General features: G+C 35.9%; 2 protein-coding genes and 1 long non-coding RNA gene across 9 annotated transcripts in view; 2 read left to right on the forward strand and 1 right to left on the reverse strand.

Annotated features, from left to right (window-relative positions):
• The first annotated feature begins 1,252 nt into the window (after window positions 1-1,252).
• LOC124645243 lies at window positions 1,253-1,898 on the forward strand. Its single transcript, XR_006986192.1, has 3 exons — window positions 1,253-1,295; window positions 1,677-1,769; window positions 1,859-1,898. It is a non-coding gene; the product is annotated as an uncharacterized LOC124645243 (long non-coding RNA).
• A 327-nt stretch (window positions 1,899-2,225) lies between these two features.
• LOC124645100 (adenylyl cyclase 78C-like) lies at window positions 2,226-13,732 on the forward strand. Its single transcript, XM_047184847.1, has 24 exons — window positions 2,226-2,331; window positions 2,502-2,686; window positions 2,902-3,094; window positions 3,986-4,123; window positions 4,245-4,324; window positions 4,402-4,560; window positions 4,914-5,050; window positions 5,208-5,375; window positions 5,517-5,667; window positions 5,857-5,919; window positions 6,105-6,295; window positions 6,390-6,587; window positions 6,923-7,035; window positions 7,494-7,665; window positions 8,011-8,242; window positions 8,531-8,651; window positions 8,733-8,839; window positions 8,952-9,057; window positions 9,135-9,280; window positions 9,602-9,796; window positions 9,905-10,051; window positions 10,311-10,429; window positions 10,552-10,615; window positions 10,851-13,732. Exons 1-24 carry the CDS (start codon window positions 2,226-2,228, stop codon window positions 11,019-11,021), a joined length of 3,462 nt encoding a protein of 1,153 aa, XP_047040803.1. The 3' UTR covers window positions 11,022-13,732.
• Window positions 11,378-19,622, reverse strand: part of LOC124645193 (anoctamin-1) — a 34,847-nt gene continuing 26,602 nt past the window's right edge. For all 7 annotated transcript variants that reach the window (XM_047184987.1, XM_047184970.1, XM_047184962.1 and 4 more), the window contains one exon: window positions 11,378-17,023. In XM_047184987.1, coding sequence (XP_047040943.1) covers window positions 16,872-17,023 — 152 coding nt within the window. In that variant the 3' untranslated portion in view covers window positions 11,378-16,871. The remainder of the gene's footprint in view (window positions 17,024-19,622) is intronic.

Raw genomic sequence — 19,622 nt, forward strand, 5'->3', positions numbered from 1 at the left:
TTTTTTGCCGGTGTGCTAAAATGCAAGAAAGTGAGCGTCAAGGTAAGTGTATTTTTTTTTTTAATATTATTAAATAAGGCATGAAATTATACTCATCCTAATAATATTTTCCAAAAAAATCATTGACTGTGTGTGGTGATCTCTTGACCCTGTAAAAGTTACTAAGGATACACCTACAACAAAGTAGTTAATAAGTAAAATGTGTCTGACTACTCAATTAATTATTAGAGATATTTATTGTCGAAAGACTTACTGCTTGTTGTGTGAATAAGTTTATAGTTTATAACTTTAAAAACATACTAAAATATAATATGTTATTTTTTTAAACAATATAAACTCAGAGTTTTTGTTATTATCATATTAATTTAATTTTCCTTATTCGTGCACCTCATTCTAATTATTGCAAATATGGACTGGAATGTTGTAAGAATTTATCTCACCGGGAAAATTGAATTACAAACAAAAATAACAAAGTAGGTAACATTTTTATGCACATTACCGCAAACTTTGTAACGATGTTTGCCAAGAATGATCAGTTAAAGCTACTGGTTCAAATCCCAAAATTAAAAGATAATCACAGAAGATTCAAGAATAATGTATATTTTTTTGGCTTTCAAAAACTGTATAGATTTGCCAAAAAATTGCCAATTTGGCTGTAGTCAGCGTCTTGAGCATGTTAGTGTTCGATAAGCTTTGTTTGAGCAACTTTCTGAATCCTCAATATCCCCCGGTCGGTCTTTGCAGCATGTCTTCCTCTTCCATACTCCTCTGTATGACATCGTCTCACTAGTGACATTCTTTCCAGCCTTATAGTCTTTCACACCATCCATCCATCGTTTCTTTGATCGTCCTCTACCTTTATCCATCTGAATGAAACAAATTATTTTTTCCTTGTAAATGTATTGTATTATGTATTGATGATGATGTCCTCCTAGCCGATTATCGGCTACGGCGACTGTTCTTTTGTAAGGAGATTAGCCAACTGCGCAGGACATATTATAGTGCACAAGCATTTGCGCGGACACAGGTGCACTCACTATTCCTTCACTCTCATAGTCCGATGGGACGGCAATCCGACACGATCGGAGAGAGATCAGTCGCAGGACCGACAAATGTCGGTCGGCACGTAAATACGTGCTCTCCGATGCACGGGTTTGGGGGGTTGGTGTTGGTGATTATGTATTACAAATGTCACTTAGTTAATTTAGATTTTGTTTTTGGCAGCGTCGCCGACCATGCCTTCACCACGCTACTTCAGAGGAATATACTGTCCGACCATCGCAGACAGTTTTCTGGTAAGCCCGTATTATGAGGTTTTCTACAACACGTTATTAAACGCAATAGGTATCGTCTCAGTGGAAATTCCATCGTCATAAAGACTAGTTTAACACGCAGTAGATATAATATCATGATTCTCCCAAATTTGTTTACGAACCAAAATTATGTGCCTTCACGAGTCCACAGCTAGCATTGTGCACACAGGTTGGAATTTCGCGAACATTTTAGAAACGTTTGCCCGCAATTTGTTGATAGAGAACCAGTAGACCAGAAGAAACGTTTGTGTGCGTCCCAGAGCCACACATTATTTCATGATATTCCTCCAACTGAGCCTTTCAAATAACAGCTCAGACGCTGGAGAAATAAATGTTAATTTTTAAAGCCTGTCTGTTTTCCAGGACAAAGCAGATGAACAATCATACCAAAAGGTTTCTAGGAGACAGCGACAAAAATCCCTCATCTTGGTGAATCTCATAGATTTGGCACTGAAAGTAAGACCCTACTTTTTTACCAATGTTTAGTTAAGATCTATACATAAGTACAAGGAAGTAAGAGTAGGTAAACTGATCTTCTCTTTCAGGTTGGACTAATAATCATCTACACAGTTGGCATCGTAGATGGTAAGTTTTACTGTTTTACTCAACGTACGAAATGCCATATCACCCATATATTACCACCACCATATATTTTTCCAAAATTAAAGAGAATTAAGATCCACAGGTTACATACAGGCTCCTGTAAGGAACAGTATTAGCAAAGCCTTTTAGAATTTGGAATGACTCTCTTGATATTTGCAAAAAAGAATCTTCCACAATTGTATCAAAATAATTTACCACTTTCATTCTTTAATTAATTTTGTATTGACGTTGTTCTTAAAACTTCATTAAATGTCCGTATTTACAGCACTGGAGCTGAGTTTGCAGCAAATCCTATGGACGACAATTTTCATGATTTGCAACGTATGTTTATGCTCGCTCTGCTTCTGGCCACGCTTCGCTTCAAACTATCTTCATTGGGCAGCCGGAGCCACCTGGATTTTATTCATTGTTCAAGGCATGTATACATAGACGACTTCTAGATATATGGACTTTTCTATATGTACTTTGTAATGAACTTTCAAATATTCGAACTCAAAATCCATTTCTATAACAAAAATGTTGAGGTCCTCTCCCCAAATTTTTAAAACTACTTGTCATTAAATCATCATCTTTCTAAATTATCAGGTTTAAGCCAACAAGTGATCGGTCTCCAAGAGTTTGCGAACCAAGTGTGGTACATGTTGTTCATAGTATTTGTACCCTACGCGATGTTCCCACTGTCTCTGAGCTGGTGCATTACCATCGGGATCCTCACATTCCTGGCACATATGATGGCGACTATGGTTCAGATACACACAAAACCTAATGTGGTCGTCGCTAATTGTCAAGTAAGTTGGTAAAAATGCTGTTTTATTTATTCTTCACAGGCTGTTTAAAAGTTGTGCCCTATGTTAGACTCATTTTGCAAAACTAGTATAGATAAATTCTCCTATATTTGCTTCATGTTCATTCATCCAAATATCAGAAAAGCAGGGTAAATTCTTGTTCATGTACTTGACTTACTAGCTGTGTTTACACTTTTTAGAAATACGCATGTGCCTTGCGCATTCTGGGAGGAAACGCATTACTTCATGTAGCAGTGAATTTTGCTGGCTTATATGCCAAATCTTTTGTGGAATGTGAGCAGAGAGAAGTATTCCTGGAGACGCGGAAGTCAAAGACTGCGTACGAGAAGACTAGAAAGGAGAGCAATAGACAATGGCATCTCATTCAAAGTGGTGAGCGATACAATTTTCTCCTAAATGAAAATATTGACGATATATTGGTTTAAAAAAGAGAGATCTAAAATTTAGGTTAGTTAGGGGGACAGATTCCTGTACCACGTAAACGGAATAATTATAATTGTTTAGCTCATGGAGAACAAAATGACTAGCGCACATGCCATACCGAATCATGCTTTCTATGGAACCCGCCCTGGTAGCGCCATCTATATTTTTCCACCAAGTCCACCAAGTCCACGCATCAATAATAAAAAGTACTGTGTTTGACCACATTCAAACGAGCGATGCTACCCCCACCCCCGACTTCCCGCTGCTGTCTTTTCGCACGCCTTTCGCGAGTGTGAATGTGATAATTGTGTTGTGTGATCGAGAAGACCGCCGCCAGCCGCCATCTTGTGAAGCCCAACGCTGGAGAGCTAGGTACGCTTGCTTTTCCTTGATTGCCTTAAACATCGTTCTCTTCTTGGCGATAACCAGCCATCCTCCAACAAAATACAGTCCACTTAAAATACTTGCTATTTGCATTTATTTCAAACCACGCCCATTATTATCAAAATAAAATCATCAATCAATAGGTGCCGGAAAAGTCTCTTTAGTTCTAGTAACTGATCACGTCTACCTTAGGATGGCCTTATGGCTTCTTCGTTATCTTTATTTCCTCCATGATTTGAGTACGTAATTGCCAGCAACAATCCTTGTAAATATCTATGTAAATAAAGGTGAGGAATGTTTTATTTAACAACTATTTGGTCAAGGGAAAAAAAACAATCCTTGACAATATTAAAAATCACAATCGATTAACGAAACTGTTAATAGGGAAAAAATCTCATGAAGGTCTACTATAACACATCACCACAAATCTTTAGTTTTTTATCGTAACACTTGCAGTGATACCCGATTTCTTGGCAAAAAAGATTTCTACCCACTTGTGTGAGGAAGAGGGAGATGTTCAGAATTTATTGGATGTAGTCACATACCAGCGACATGATGTGTCCATATTGTTCGCTGATATCAAGGGATTCACCGGTAAGCTTCTTTCCTTTACGCACAATGACCAGAAAATTCCAGAAAAGGTTGACTCCGTCTCCTTTAGGAGTTATTCCCCGTGCTCCCATGGGTCCTCAATTTAAAGTTATGCACATTACAGAAATGTCCAGCAAATGCAGCGCCCAAGAGTTGGTGGAGTTGCTGAATGAACTCTTCGCTCGTTTTGACAGGTTAGCTTCGGTAAGATTGACTTACGATTTGACATTACGGAGAAGTTTTGATAACCTCTTTCATACTTTAGTCCCATTGTTTTCCAGGAGAACAATTGCTTACGTATCAAGCTGTTGGGTGACTGCTACTTTTGCGTCAGCGGTCTTCTGCAGAAATATGAACATCACGCGCACTCTTGCGTCAACCTTGGACTTTTAATGATTCACGCCATCCGCAAAATACGACTACAAAGAAAAGAAATTGCGGTTACTACCTATTACTCTACTAATTCCTGACTCTTCCCGACTCTTAGTTTAAAGGTTTCTTGGTCCCGACACTCCACCTGAAGCGAATGCTTTTCAGATCCCTCACCTGATACCCCATAATAAGACTACTACTTTACTAACACGATTATTTACATTCCGAGTAACCTCAATTAATTTGCAGTTTTTAACAAACGAGCTGATGCCCTGGTTCATTTTAGTTTTGAAGAATTTATTGTGTGGTGGCATGGTATAAATTCGTATTTTACATTCAAGTTCATAGGAAGTTAAAGGAAGGCATTTTTCTTGCTTATCAATTCAGTTCTGTTCTGTTTGAAACCTCTTTACTCATTCAGATGAACCTGGACATGCGCATCGGTATCCACAGCGGCCAGGTACTCTGCGGAGTACTGGGGCAGCTGAAGTGGCAACTCGATCTGTGGTCCCGTGATGTCATTCTTGCGAACCGCATTGAAAGCAGTGGCATGCCTGGGTACGTTTTCCCTTTAAACTGTACTTTGACTTTGATGGCTTTGGTTTGCCCTCCATGAGAGGCTTTAGAGGGTCTATTACTAAATTATCCATATTCTCTGCAAAATAAACGATTTGATTTGATTTGTGTCATTCACGTTCAAAAATCTAATTTGCAGCCGCGTCCACATTTCGTCTTCTACCTTCGAGTACCTGAAAGGGGCCTTCAAAGTAGAACCAAGTGATGGAGGAGCACGGGATCCGTACCTTCAGGCGCATCTCCCAGCCACATACTTCATTTCGGTTTTGGAGCAGCCACAAAGAATTAAGAAAACTTCTGTTCGAAGGTAAACCATATTGGCTGGTTACTTGCTGGACTTATTTATGACACAGAACGAAGAAGCATTTATGATCCAACAGAATGTCAGTATATTTGCTTAACAACATTTTGGACGTGTAAAGTGAAATGTTAATTCTAATATTCTCAGGCTGGAAAATGGATCAGAAACATGCCAAAAAGTCAACCAGTCCAACCTCTCGGCTGTACCAGCACCGCCGAGACCAAACTATAAGGCACGTCGTCGATTACGACGCGGCTTTGAGGACGAAGATTGGAAACCTGAAATGCCCTTCGAAAATGTAAGCCATTGTTTTTAAAATTGTCTTTTTACTATCTCCCCACTGTACACGACTGAGAGGGTGAGAGAAGTCCTTAATCATAGTTTTCTAAATGCCTTTCAATTATATTATTTTATTAGAGCTATATTATAATAATTTTGTCACATTAAAAAAAGTGAGAATGACATTAATTTATCTCTATTGTTTCAGTACTATCATGGAGATAGAAGGGAAAGCGAGATTAAAGGAAGGACTGATGTTGAAGCCGTTGACGTGAGTACTGCTGACTCTAAAAAGCTTCTCTTCATAGTCAGAAATGATGTTATTATATGAGACCAGATGGCTCCATTCAATTATGACAGGAGCATCAGGATGACGGCTGTGATGATGCCTTGTTCAGTCTAAACATTGATTACGATTGAGGAAACGTAAGACCTTTCTTTTCACTCCACTTTCAGGAAGAAGAAAAGCTAAATCAACTGATCGAAGCTTGCAGAAGGCACATGAACGCTTGGTCCTTGCGATTCAACCGGCCAGCTCTTGAGTCTAGCTTCTCAGTACTGGATGAAGAGACCTTCAAGTCTAACGTCATGAGCTGCCTGGTACTGTGGCTGTTTGTGGTAGCTGTGCAAATTGTAGCGCACTACAAGTGGGTTTAAAGATAAACGTGTAAAAGGGAGTGATGTTAATTGATATCTAAAATACTTTTTCCACCTTTTTCTTGAATTTCTGACGATCTGATGGTGTTTCAGTTGCCGGAACCTGATGATTGTTCTCGCAGTAATGACGATACCCCTCGTGCTTTGCTTCTTGCTTGTGATGGTCCAAGAGTTCCCCTATCTCCACCGCCACCTCGTCGCGTCATCAGCCAAGATCAACAGTACACGGATCCTGAGAGTCATGCATATCTGCTTCTTCATCTTTGTCATGTCTCTATCAAGGTAAATTAAGATCCAAACAGTTCTGTTATGTTATCCAATTAAGAATTTCGCATTGTTAGCTCACAATACCTAATTTTGCAAATGGTAAGCCGGATTCTAGATTTCAAAGAAAAGAATTGAGAATGTTTACAATCTTAAGAAGTAGTGCCATGTCAGTAATCTTCTTCTTCTTCTTCCTGCCCTGTTCCCAATTTTATTTGGGATCGGCGCAATGTCACCCCCGTAAGCTCACTCCCTTCTTATTCAGTGATATTTCCACAATAATGATTGGAATTATATAATGAAATGTAATGTAAGTAATGATAAATTAAAACTAATTGATTATCTTTTTGCAGCACTTTAAAATTGTATATCTGTCCGCTGGCATCACACCCAGCTGTCACCAACAATACAAACTACACTCTCCATAATTTTACCTCCACTTTGTCAGATGGTGATAATGATACAGGTAAATACTGCCACTACTATAAGTATCAAAGTTCCACCTGCGGTTTCTACCGTTTCCTGAGGGAACCACTTCCCGCAACCGGATAAAAGATAGTCTATTTAGGCACCATTTCATTCAGGCATCATTGGCCCATAGATAAATACCTTAAAAACTAGCATATATATTATGTTATATACAAAATATCTCTGCCTATAAATAATATGTTATTTTAATGTGTACCTAAGTCATATAACGATTTCAAGTTTCATCAAACTCCCATCCACTGCAGTTCACGTAATCATCTAAATATCAAAATAAACAATCTCTCAGATTTAAATCTCAGTAGGATGATACCATCTTTTGGTACTTCGAAAGCTAGCTAGTAGTAGCTAGGTCATGCTTTGCTATAACAAAGACTCGAGAGAGATCAAAAGAGAGAAAACCAAAATACCTACAATTGTTCAAAATTTCTCCACCAGACGAGTGCTACCGTCCGGAGTACGTGGTGTTCACGTGGGTGCTGTGCCTGGTGGCGCTCACCTCCGTGCTCAAGCTGTACTACTTGATCAAAACCCTGTTGGCAACCATCAATGTAGTAATGTATTGCATTCTGCTCGTACACTTCTATATGTATAACGACAGCGAAGATACGTAAGTATCCTGCGTTTAATAGTTCTCAAAGGTACTTGTTTTCAAAATGCCTGGCCCTGATCGAAAGAATTTTCTGTTAAAGAGTGCCTGTCCGCTGTCCATAAAACTGAAATGAAGCTGCAGTACGGCAAAACTCTGCACAATATCTGAATTTAATCTAATTTCCTAAAATCAATCTTATTAGTTAATTCCCCTTTTCTCCGCACCGCAGCTTCGCTCTGCTTCTGTAGATATAGCCTAACGTGGGTCTCAAAGAGACAGAGGTCTGAACACCCTCAGCAACTATCGATGGCATAGATTTAGCACGAAAAGAGCTTTGCCTCAACACTTTCCTCTACTTTCCAGGCTCTTGCTATCAGCACAAATGCTAGTTCTAATTTGCGGTTTCCTAATAGTGGTAGTAGTCCACGCTCGTCAAGTAGAAGTGATTTCAAGGCTGGACTTTATGTGGAAGCGACAAGCGAAAACGGACCTTGAGCGAATGGAGTTTGCGCAGAATATGCACAAACAGTTACTCGGCCATATATTACCCGACCATGTGGTTGAACATTTTCTAAGCAAGGATTGGCACCCAGACGTGAGTATACTTACCGGACACCTGTATTCGTTTACCCAAAAAGACGAACAATGCTTTTGTTCTAGCTTTAGATTTTCGTTTGTTTTTGTCTAAACCAAGGGGTATCGGGTTGCCCGGGTAACTGGGTTGAGGAGGTCAGATAGGCAGTCGCTTCTTGTAAAGCACTGGTACTCAGCTGAATCCGGTTAGACTGGAAGCCGACCCCAACATAGTTTGGGAAAAGGCTCGGAGGATGATTTGTCTAAACGCACCTCAGGAAGAAAATGTTATTATGTTTTATTTTTTCAGAAACTGTATTGCCAGCAACATGACGAAGTGGGTGTGATGTTTGCGTCCTTATCAGACGTCTATATGTTGTTCGAAACGGGAGACGCATTTAAAGGCTTGCGTGCAATCAACCGTATAATACGTAAGAAAAACACATGTCATACATTATTATTTAGGTACATGAAATCAGTGGAAATATGAGTCTATAAATTGTTTATTGCAGTTATCTTTGACAACTTACTTTTGGAGACAAAATATAAATGCATTGAGAAAATTAAGACCATCAGTGGGACATACATGGTGGCTTCTGGACTTGATCCCAGATTTAAGGTAAGTTTTGTGTACATACTCGATAGCAAGACCCTCATTACTGCTATAACATGTTCTGTTGTAACACAAAAACTACTTTTATTCCAAAATAAAGCATATGATCTTTCTGCAGTCAGGAAAGAATGATCGGAATCACCTATATGCTCTGGTTGACTTCGCGTCTACGATAATAGAGGCACTCAATGCCTTGCCAACATACAAATTCAAAGTGAGAATAGGTGAGTGATAAACAGTCAATAACTCTGTAACATGGTCAGACTACACGATAGTTCATTGAGTGCTCAACATGTTTTAGGCATTAGCTGTGGTCCCCTGGTGGGCGGAGTGATCGGCGCTCGCAAGCCGGTGTACGACATCTGGGGCAACACCGTCAACGAAGCTTCACGCATGGAATCCACGGGAGATTTCAACCTGATACAAGTCCCCAACCATACCCGACAGGTAAACTTTCTTCTTCTTGGGAAATCGGTCAAAAGTAAGGTTAGGAAGTTGCAGGCTTTTTTGATGTCACACTGAAAGAAGAATTGGTAGAAAACTCCATGAAAATGGAAGATCCACCTTAGCTGTGCGATTATAACTTAACTAACCCAGATTCTCTTGACAATCGGGCTTGTTACACCAATTAGGCCCTTCACCAAAACGGAATGTAGCGAAGAAGTATTTAAACCATCAATAGAATTTCGTTATTCAAACATCTCGTCTCCGCTCAGAAGTATCCTTGAGAAATTATTTTGGTTGTTAAATGTTCTTTTTGTTGATTAGCTACTCAAGGATCAGTTCATACTAAAGCTACGCGGAGAAGTACAAGTGAAGGGCAAGGGCCTGATGGAAACATGGTGGGTGCCTTCGGGACAATACTGGACCCCAGATCCGGATTATAAAAACAAACTAGCTGCTGCTCGCCACGAAATGACAATACGTAACCTACAAATGAGTGGACACCTTATGGAAAATGAAGTAAGTACATATTTTGTTGAGAAGCGCATACTCATGTTATACTTTTGTTCAAGCTTCACAGCTTTATTAAACAAAATAAACACATTAACAAAAGGTTATCTTTGTCAGATCGACCGTGTACCTCAAGAACGTAGAAGATTCATAGACATCGCAAGACGAGTTGTGATGCGCGCCTTTCTTCGTAGCGCTCACAGAACAAATATAGTGGAGAAAAGATTGATTTTGGATCCTGAAGACAGATGGAATAAATCCTATGTAATTGTTATTTTTATTAATATCGAGTTACATCTATACTTCTTTACGATTTGCACTCAAAAGACTTCGATACTGCTGAAATTATTCGAAAACTTATTTAAAGTTACACTATCCCCGGGTGACAGCCTATATTTCATCCGGGCAAAGTCTGTAGTTCCCACGTGCGTGACGCGGGTGAAATTGGAGGAAACAGCTAGGGCCTTCTTAAAAGAATTTGTAGGTAGTTATATTACACCAAGTTTTATCAAACCTTATTCAGCTTATGCCCCCTGATCCATCCGATGATGATGCCGAAGAGACACCTTTGCATCCGTTTGCATCACTCTTGTACTCCGTGCAACGAACCAAAAAGCACATCCATACGCATCCACTCTACACGTAAGTATATCTTCTATTCACATACTAGTAAAAAAAGTAATGACAGAAAATGTATGTAGGTACCTAATCTTGGCCAACAATGACATTATTATTATTAACTAATGCTATTTAATGTTCAACAGCTCAAACGAGTTTCTTGCACAGGCAGTTGACCCACCACAAAGAAAACAGCCAAATGGCACTAACGTAAGTAACAGTCTTTAGAGTAGGCTCATTTAATTGTGTTTATTATGAATCATCATCTGTTCAAGCCTTTTCCCATCCAAGGACTGGCCGCGCCAAACGTTGCTTAACTTTATGATAGATCGATCCGCGTTGCGATAACCTAGCCGCGAGCGCGAGCTCTTCTGTTTATTATGAAAAGGCATGTTAAATCTCTATTGTAATGTAATGTATTTAAATGAATCCTGAATTTACCCAGCTTCGGCACAATGATGACCGGGTTTCGGCCAACGAACACGGGCAGGTAGTACCACCGCCGCCGCCGCCACCGCTGCCAAACACGCACGGAGCGTCTACATCTGCAGAATCGGTGGTATCTAACCCACCACCACCCCCACCTTTTCCACATCTCAGAAGACCAAGAAACTAGGGGACTTGAAGCTAACTACTGGAGTGGGATTGAGTTCAATTTTTTTTTTTGTTACTAAAGTTGACAATTTATTATGAGGCGTGTAGGTAATATTAGTTTTACCTCAAAGTAATAATGGATATCTTTTGAATCTCTGAAAGTGCTTTTGATTCAAATGTTTCTCCAAAATTTTGGTTTAATAAAATATTTTTTTTTATATTTATGCACACTTTATGCTATATCTTCCGTAGTTAATTCATCTGTGCTTATTATAATGAGCCAAGTTGCGTAGTTAATATAGCATGTTTATTTTTATCAAAATATGCTTGTGTGAAATTGGTCAAAAACTATGAGGTAATATTGAATGAAACAACGTGTAAACTTTCCATGTATAATTGATATAAACATTATAAATAGAAGCGTCTCACACACAGCATAACTTCTTGCATACAAGGACCACAGAGTACTAAATTTTGCAATAACTTGACCGACTTCATTCAAATGTTCACTACAATATGTTAGTTGGTTTATCAACAACGATATATGTATTTTTCATCCTGGTTATATGAATCATACGCTTGAGAAACCCAAGAAGTTCCCCTCGAAGACATTTATGTGAATTCCGTGAATTAAAACGTGAAACATAAGCCTCGGAAAACTCAATCTTTACTTAAAGTTTCGCTTAAAAAGTCTGACAAAGAAATTGGCATAGATTGATGTTTGAGAAGTTTTTGAAATTAGAGAAGAATATCATTATTCCGACCTTTTTTGAAAATTTCAATATCATACACGTATGCATAATAATATAGGAAGTCAAGTTATTGCGCATTTAATAATCTGTTTTGCACTAACACTACGGTAACTACTTGTGACACATTGATACAATGAAACAAGAAACGCTCATACATTGCTGGGTATGTTAACAACATATCGTTGAATATCATTTGTAATTGGAATAAAAATCGTCAATGTATAATGAACAGACGCCAGAAAAGCAAGCTGCCACGTTCTGTAAAATTTCTTTAATAGATTTTCAACTTTATCTCTAGATTATAAGGTTCAATATTCATTGGGAAAAAATTACAGATTCGAGTGGGTTGCTGTGCTAGCGTCTGTAAATATACTTTGCGTATAACGTGTACTACTTCATAGACGGCCATTATACAACGAGGAACAGACGTATGTATAGAATATTGAACTTTAACGACATCAAAATAAGATTTAAATTCATTCACTACGACACCTTTAGCGGCTATCATGAATATTGTGCGTTTTTACTTAACAATTAATATTATTGTTCTGGGCAAGTTGCTTTACATAAAATTAATATGATTCAGACTCCTTTAAAATAGCATTGTACATATTATCTGCAATAAGACCTACCTCCCATATATATTTTTTTCATAAAACAATAGCAGAATTCTCAATCTCAAGCAGCAACTTTGCGTTTCAAAAACGTCGTTAATAAATGCATTTATAATTATTTAAATCAAATCACAATTAAAAAGATTAGAAAACTTAATGATTCATATCTGTGACTATTTATTTATTAACGTTATCAATTTATTGAGAAGACAAAGCAAAGTATTATTGTAAGCACAAATAATTTTGATCTTTATTAATATATTCAAGGTTCATATTTGATTGATATCTTGGATAGGCTATTTCGTTTCTTTAGTTACGGTTACCAAGCAAACATGAATATTAACATTATTGACGTAAAGAATAAATTTATTTGACCATAATAAAAAAAATAAGCAAAAAATTAATTTTCGTGTCCGTCGTGTCCAAAACGCTTATGACTAGGTATAAAATAAACAGCCGTATCGAGGACTCCGGCCGACTTGCACTTTCGAACAATAATATAGTAGGTAGTCTAATCTCATCCTTATTCTCTACTACATAAAGTACAAATTTGCTTATCATTTCAGCTTTGAAAAGCTGGAACTATGCAACCTTTTAGGATATACAAAGGATATAGTAAGTCTGGTTTTGAATGAGCAAAACTGTACTATGTGCAGTAGGTTTTAAGGAATAGATTAGATTGCACAACTGAGCACTTATACATTTGTATTTTAATGTAACTTGCTGTATTAGTGACGTCATTCCGATTCTTATTCGATGAATAACAAAGTCAGATTGTTTTACCTTTACTGGTGCAAGTCAGCCTTAAACTTCCTTAAATAATAACATATTTACATGAAAATTAGGACTCCGAAGCACCGATGACATTATTACGTAAAATTATGACGAATATGTAAGGGAATTTCATAGAACAAAGTATTTCAAAGACCAATCTTTGCTTCTGAAAATAAAATAAAATGCAAAGATAATGGTAGGAAGCACAACAGTCAGAGAGAAAAAAAATATAGTAAATAGATTTTGAATGTTTTTTTTTTTGTCATAATAAAATTCCCTTACTGTTTATGTAAAAATTACAATCATAAAATTATAGAAATTAGTCCATTAAGAAGAAACGTTAGAAATATATATATTTTTTTGATTTTAGGAATAGAACATTTTATCACCAGTGACATTTTTATTGAGTACAAATTACTGTAAATATTTTTAAAGAAAATTATTTTCAATCAATCTCGCCTTTATATTAACTCTGTATATTTCAGAAATAAATAAATATTTTTCTGTTACAACTGTTATCTGAAAATATGTTGTTATATTTAATTAGAATATTATGTATTTTATTAATAAAGGACGAAGATTTTATATTTTTAGATTTGGTAATATTTATTATTATTTAAAATACCCCCTATATTAAGACAACTTTGGTACAGACGCCAACCCAACCTACCCGAATCTGTCAAATTTTCAACATTACCTTCCACTATTGTGATAAGGTTGAAAATCTATTGAAGAAATTTGACAGAACGAGGTAGGTTGATGTGCTGTCTGTAGGGTAGACCGCACATCAGTGGTAACTGTCATGCACCTTAACTCAATAGTAATAAGAACGATTCTCCTATAAAACTGTTACCACTGACCTGAAGTTGACTGTACAACAGATAAGAGGGTAAATACAATACTAAAATATGCTTCAAAAAGATTTCACGAGACATTTTTGCCAACCATACGCTTACACATTCTAGAAATTTCTACGCTTTTTCTACTGAACACGTTCATCAGGCGAGTTCGTAACACTTACAGCTTAAGACGAAACCGACATATATAAAAAGTATATAAAAAAAAACTGAAAAGAGCTACATATATTGGTTACAAATAAATATTTGGCTAGCAGACTTCAATTACACAATTTCCGTCTATAAGAAAATACTTACACGGGTCTATATGACTGTTCCGGAGAAGCCTAAAAGCCCCTACATTTTTGAACTTTGGTTAATATTTTATACACTTATGTTTATAAAAAGCAACAATAATAGAGGAAAAAATAAAATTCTTAGAGTATTTTTGTTTAAATAATAATTTGGTTTTAAAGTTAAACAATAATGTGCTATGACTTTGTTAATATTATTATTATACTCTGTATATAGCTGCTCAGTTTAACTGCTAACCAATCTTTCTACTTTCCTTTCGCCCAGTATCAAGACTAGTTGGATCGCTAACATATGTATAAAAAGATCTTTAGCCATAAAAAATATTATACATAGCAAAATTTAATACGTTAGTATTTTAAATACATAATATTAAAAACATAACCTTCTGGACGCAGTCGGTTAAAAGAGGTATATAAGTTATCATAATATAATATATAGTTATATCTCTGTTACAAAATGAGATTCAGTTTAGTCTTGAAATATACAAGATAACGTATTAAATACATATTTAATAATGCTTTTCTTAAATATGTAAAATCAGTTACTCTGATTGTGCAGAAATATATAGCATTGTAGCTTTTCAAGCACTAATTCTGTCACTTACGCATGTATAAATAAATAACATATTATTATTGAGGTTTTTTAAGATAGTCCTATTATTTTGACAAAGCTGTATTTTATTCTTAAAACAACTGAACCTTTTCAGTTTCCTTAAAGGCTGGATCTGAGTAAATGAGCGAATGTATAGTTTGTATATATTAATTTTAGTACTAACTAAACATACATTCAGCACAAAGAAAGCCTTTACCAGCTTGTACATTAGCAAATGAAAGCCTGTACCAATCATTTTAGCACATACTAAACATACACCATAGCCATATACAAAATGCTTCAGCCTCAAAACATTTTCTAAATACATTCATTTTACTGATTTTTCTCTCACCATACTTTCTCATTCCGTAAACCTATCAAACATTGTCTCTCTCTGTTTTATATGTAATGAACATTTGATATGTGAACAAAACCTGTTTTCGCTTAAGTACATTTATAGGATTGAAGAATACTTTTTTTGACGGATAGGTTGGTAACAAAGCTACAATATTTCAGTAAACGATTAGATTCATAAAAGAACAATAACGCATTTTTTTTTTATTTAATGTTATCTTTAACTCTCATAAATATAATTTGATCATTTTAATCTCAATCAATTAATTACACGGATTTATAAAAACAAATGGAGTGCGCATAATATAAATTCAATTCTAACAGCTTTCAAATGAACAATAATTTAAAGTCAAACTCTTCAATTTTTTTAAAGCGCAAGGTAAAACCTAATGACAATACGATTTATTACTTCCTCTATCACAATTCAGACAAATTAATATTATGGCCCTCCGCACATGGAGCTACTGAAAAGGAACTAACCACAAACTCACATTACTAACGAGTTTTTTGAGCGTCACCGCCCATACATTGCCATACAGGTTCGCACACGACGCGACTAGTCACTAACCAGTTCGTAACGCGTTGGCAACTGATCGCGCGCGACGCGGCGTGCCGTTCGCCGAGCTACTAGGTTACCCGAGTTTACTGTGTTTTGATGTGAAAAATGAATGATCTGTTTATCTGTTTCACGCAGCTCTCGTGCTGCAACTGACAATCTGCAGTTCACATTATTTTGGATATATGGGTGAATCCAAAATCTGCGTCGATTCCTTCGGCGTCTGTTATGATGATAATATAGTATAATGACATCGTCATCTTCGCTCGATCCACTCGACATTTTTATTGCTTCCAATATTTCCCCTTGCTAGGTTTTTCGCACGTGTTTATTTGGTAGTGGAAATAACAGGAGTGACTGAAACCTTGCAATGTGAGTAGCGTCGTGTGCGAAATACAGTTTATAACTAGTTTGTAATTCTAATTACTGATTAATTCCATCATATTTGAGTAGCTCCATGTGCGGAGGGCTATGACAAAGGCTGACTGGACTCTTCATATCCCATTTTTCTATTCTTATAAACTTACATAGTCCATCAATTTTCAATTGCAACAAAAAGAATGAACTTTACTCAGGCCTTACATAAAAATGTATATAATTTTTTAAAGCAGAATACAATCCATTGACACAATACAATCAGCATTTGTTCTTATGTTGTTGATATTAAATCGCTTAATAAACCTCTTCTTAAAGCATTCAACTTCTGGAAAAAACGACAACATTTCAACATTTAACAGATTTACTTGAAAGGGGATGAAGAGTGTATCGATTATTGTCATTATAAGCATTCAATTTATTCCAGCTATTAACTATACAAAAATCCAACGCACAGATGCAATAAAAACTTTCTTCTACGTCACCAAAAAAACAGCCAAAACTTAATAAATCTTGATACTTGATCCTCCATCCCCTTCTATAAGGATCATAATTAACAACAGATCTATAAAATACCTTCCTTCAAAAAAACAAATAATGACAAAAATTCCCCATCATTCTTGATACTTGATTCCAGAAAGATCTTCTTCAAACTCACCAACACGTTCGTTAAAATGCCTTGCAAAGATCAGGTACGTTAAGGCACTATACATGCGCCGGCGGCGGTGTATCACTAACCTCCCCCACCACGTGTTTGCCGATGTCCGCTATGTTCTGATGGTCGCCGTGGGCAGCGAGATCGAAGTCAGACCCTGACAGGGATGCTATGTGGTTCCAGTTGGATTCTGTCGTGTCTCCTGTAGTTTTTTTAATAGTTTTAGTATCTTATATTAGTAGGACAGTGTGCTTTTAGTGTGTCAAAACTTGGAATCGATTTAAAATTCGATAGATTTTAAAACGATTAATTTTATCGACTTCACACAATAAAACCACACTTGTATAATTAATATTGGTAAGAAATATGTTAGTAAATATATGTAGCCCCATTCAAATAAAAGTGATTAATATTTATAGAACAGTGAAGACAATATTTTAATCGTAAGATGAAGAGGTTTGAAGGCAGGAAAACTGTAGGCCTGTTTTGCTTTTTAATCATAATATTGTGGCATGTACGGTAGACGGCACATCAGTGGTAACTGTCATGCACCTTAACTCAATAGTAATAAGTACTATTTTCCTATAAAACTGTTACCACTGACCTGAAGTTGACATGTGTTATTTACAATTTATTTTGATCACGTAATGGAAACCTTTTTTTCTTTATACTTTATACATGCTCAAATTATGAGACTTCTGGTACTAAATTAAATCTGTAGGCCATCAAAAAATATTTCCATGAGGGAATCGAACCCAAAGTAAACGTCTGTATTTTTTATTTCAGTTTTTGCAGCTTTCTTAGAATCTATGTGCTACATACTTTACCGAATAACAGGAACGTTTGCAAGATCTGATTAAAAATACAAATCAAAAATGTATCAGTGAACGAAAATCGTGTAACCAACACTCCCATAGTGTATGAAAATTGTATGTATTTGTGAAAATTCCATGAATTTTGTGAATTCATTTCCAAACCAAATTCTACAAGCTTAAGCCGCCTAGTTACAAATTAAGCGGAAATTAATAAAGCTTTGTATTTGTATATGACGATGATATATTATGTGATCAATATTTGTGTTATACTAACTACGCAGTAGTAAGCCAAGTCTGTTATGTGTGCGTTTCAGTGTAAGAAAGTTATCAAGTGCATTAGAAATAAGAGCTTCTTTTAAGAGTTAGTTTTAAAGTGCATACCAAACATCTATAGGTAGATATTTGGTTTCTACAGTTCATAGTATGTAGAAGATTTATATTTTATGTAGCGTGAAGACCGATTCTACTTTACATTAAAGAGAAGTTTAGCTGAAAATAACATAGCATTTTAAGTATCTCCTAATTCATATTTCAAGTTTGCAATGTTTTTGTAAGACTAACAAAAAAAATATAATTTAACTTAAACATAAATATGTTTGCACATATTTCTTAAAAATGGTGTAGCGAGTTAAACCTTATTTCCAATGCACTAGAACTTTCATTTATATATTAAAGTATAGTGTTCCATGTTATGGAGGCATGCGATTACATCATAGAGTAAAATGTTCACTCACAGCGACACGGGTTTCGGCAGCGATCCTGCTTACGTCAAATGTAGTACTACTCATGTTTATTATTATTATTATATACTTAACATTACTTAGTATTAAGCAGCTTCAGTCTTTTTATTTATTAATGGAAATGTGTTGGGAGGAACTTTAATAGATTTACTTTTTACTCAGTAATTACATTGGGTTTTTCAAGTAAGGTCTTTTGGTAACTTAACACCCATTATTCTTATCAATTGGAATAGTGTTAAAGTTTATTCATATGAACGAATGTTTTTTTATTAAAATACAAAGCTTTATTCAAAGCGCAATTTTAAAACTTAATGAAACTTGTCAAAACATAACTTTGAATACAATTTGAGACGTAATTTCACTTGAATAACTTTTAACGACACAGATTTGCACACTTAGTTTGCATTGTATGCACTTATGTATTTTTAAATCAATAATCACGTAGTTTTGTAGCCAAATTATGTATATATGTTTTTATATCTATTAAAGTTCCCAACAACACGAGCTAAGACTGCATTCAACGTGTATGATACATTACTCAATTTCGTAAGTATGGTGATAGGTATTTTCTACATAATTTTTATCCCAGATTAAGGACACAGATACATTAAAACTGTCTACGTCGAAAAGTACAGTTTGAAAGAAAATCAAATAAAGCAAGATATTGCCTAACATAAACCAAATTATTTTTAATTATTCTCTTAAAAAAATTCTTATCATCATCTGCCTCGCCTTTTACAGGAGATCATGGGTCGCTATTTTTATAAATCTTACCATATCTTTGATAAAGGCGCAATATCTCACCATTTTTGCTGACCTTAAACTTGTAAATTTCGTCACAGACAGCTAGAAAACAGCTGTATACATCGTACAAAAGCTAGAAGCCAGGATAATTTTAAGCAGGGAATTGTATACAGCTTTGACCGTTACCAATATCGCACTACCCACTACTTGGAACACCAAATGTAATAAATACAACTTTGTGAATATTTTCAAAATCTTTTTCCCAAACAAAACCATAAATGGAGAATGATTTTCAAACCCCAAACAACACTGGCAACCATATCACACGGCATTATGATATCAGGCAATCTAAAAAGGTTTTATTTTAAATCCAAAAAGTATTATTAGATGTGACGTTTGTCGATGACGTCACAATGTCAGAGTATCAAACACACAAAACACAGTCTTCATACGGGTGTAGTTCACTGGCCAAGGAAATATAAATAGTCAATTGAATTCGTTA

The sequence above is a fragment of the Helicoverpa zea genome, chromosome 2, assembly GCF_022581195.2.
Source record: "Helicoverpa zea isolate HzStark_Cry1AcR chromosome 2, ilHelZeax1.1, whole genome shotgun sequence".
In the NCBI taxonomy this organism is placed as follows: domain Eukaryota; kingdom Metazoa; phylum Arthropoda; class Insecta; order Lepidoptera; family Noctuidae; genus Helicoverpa; species Helicoverpa zea.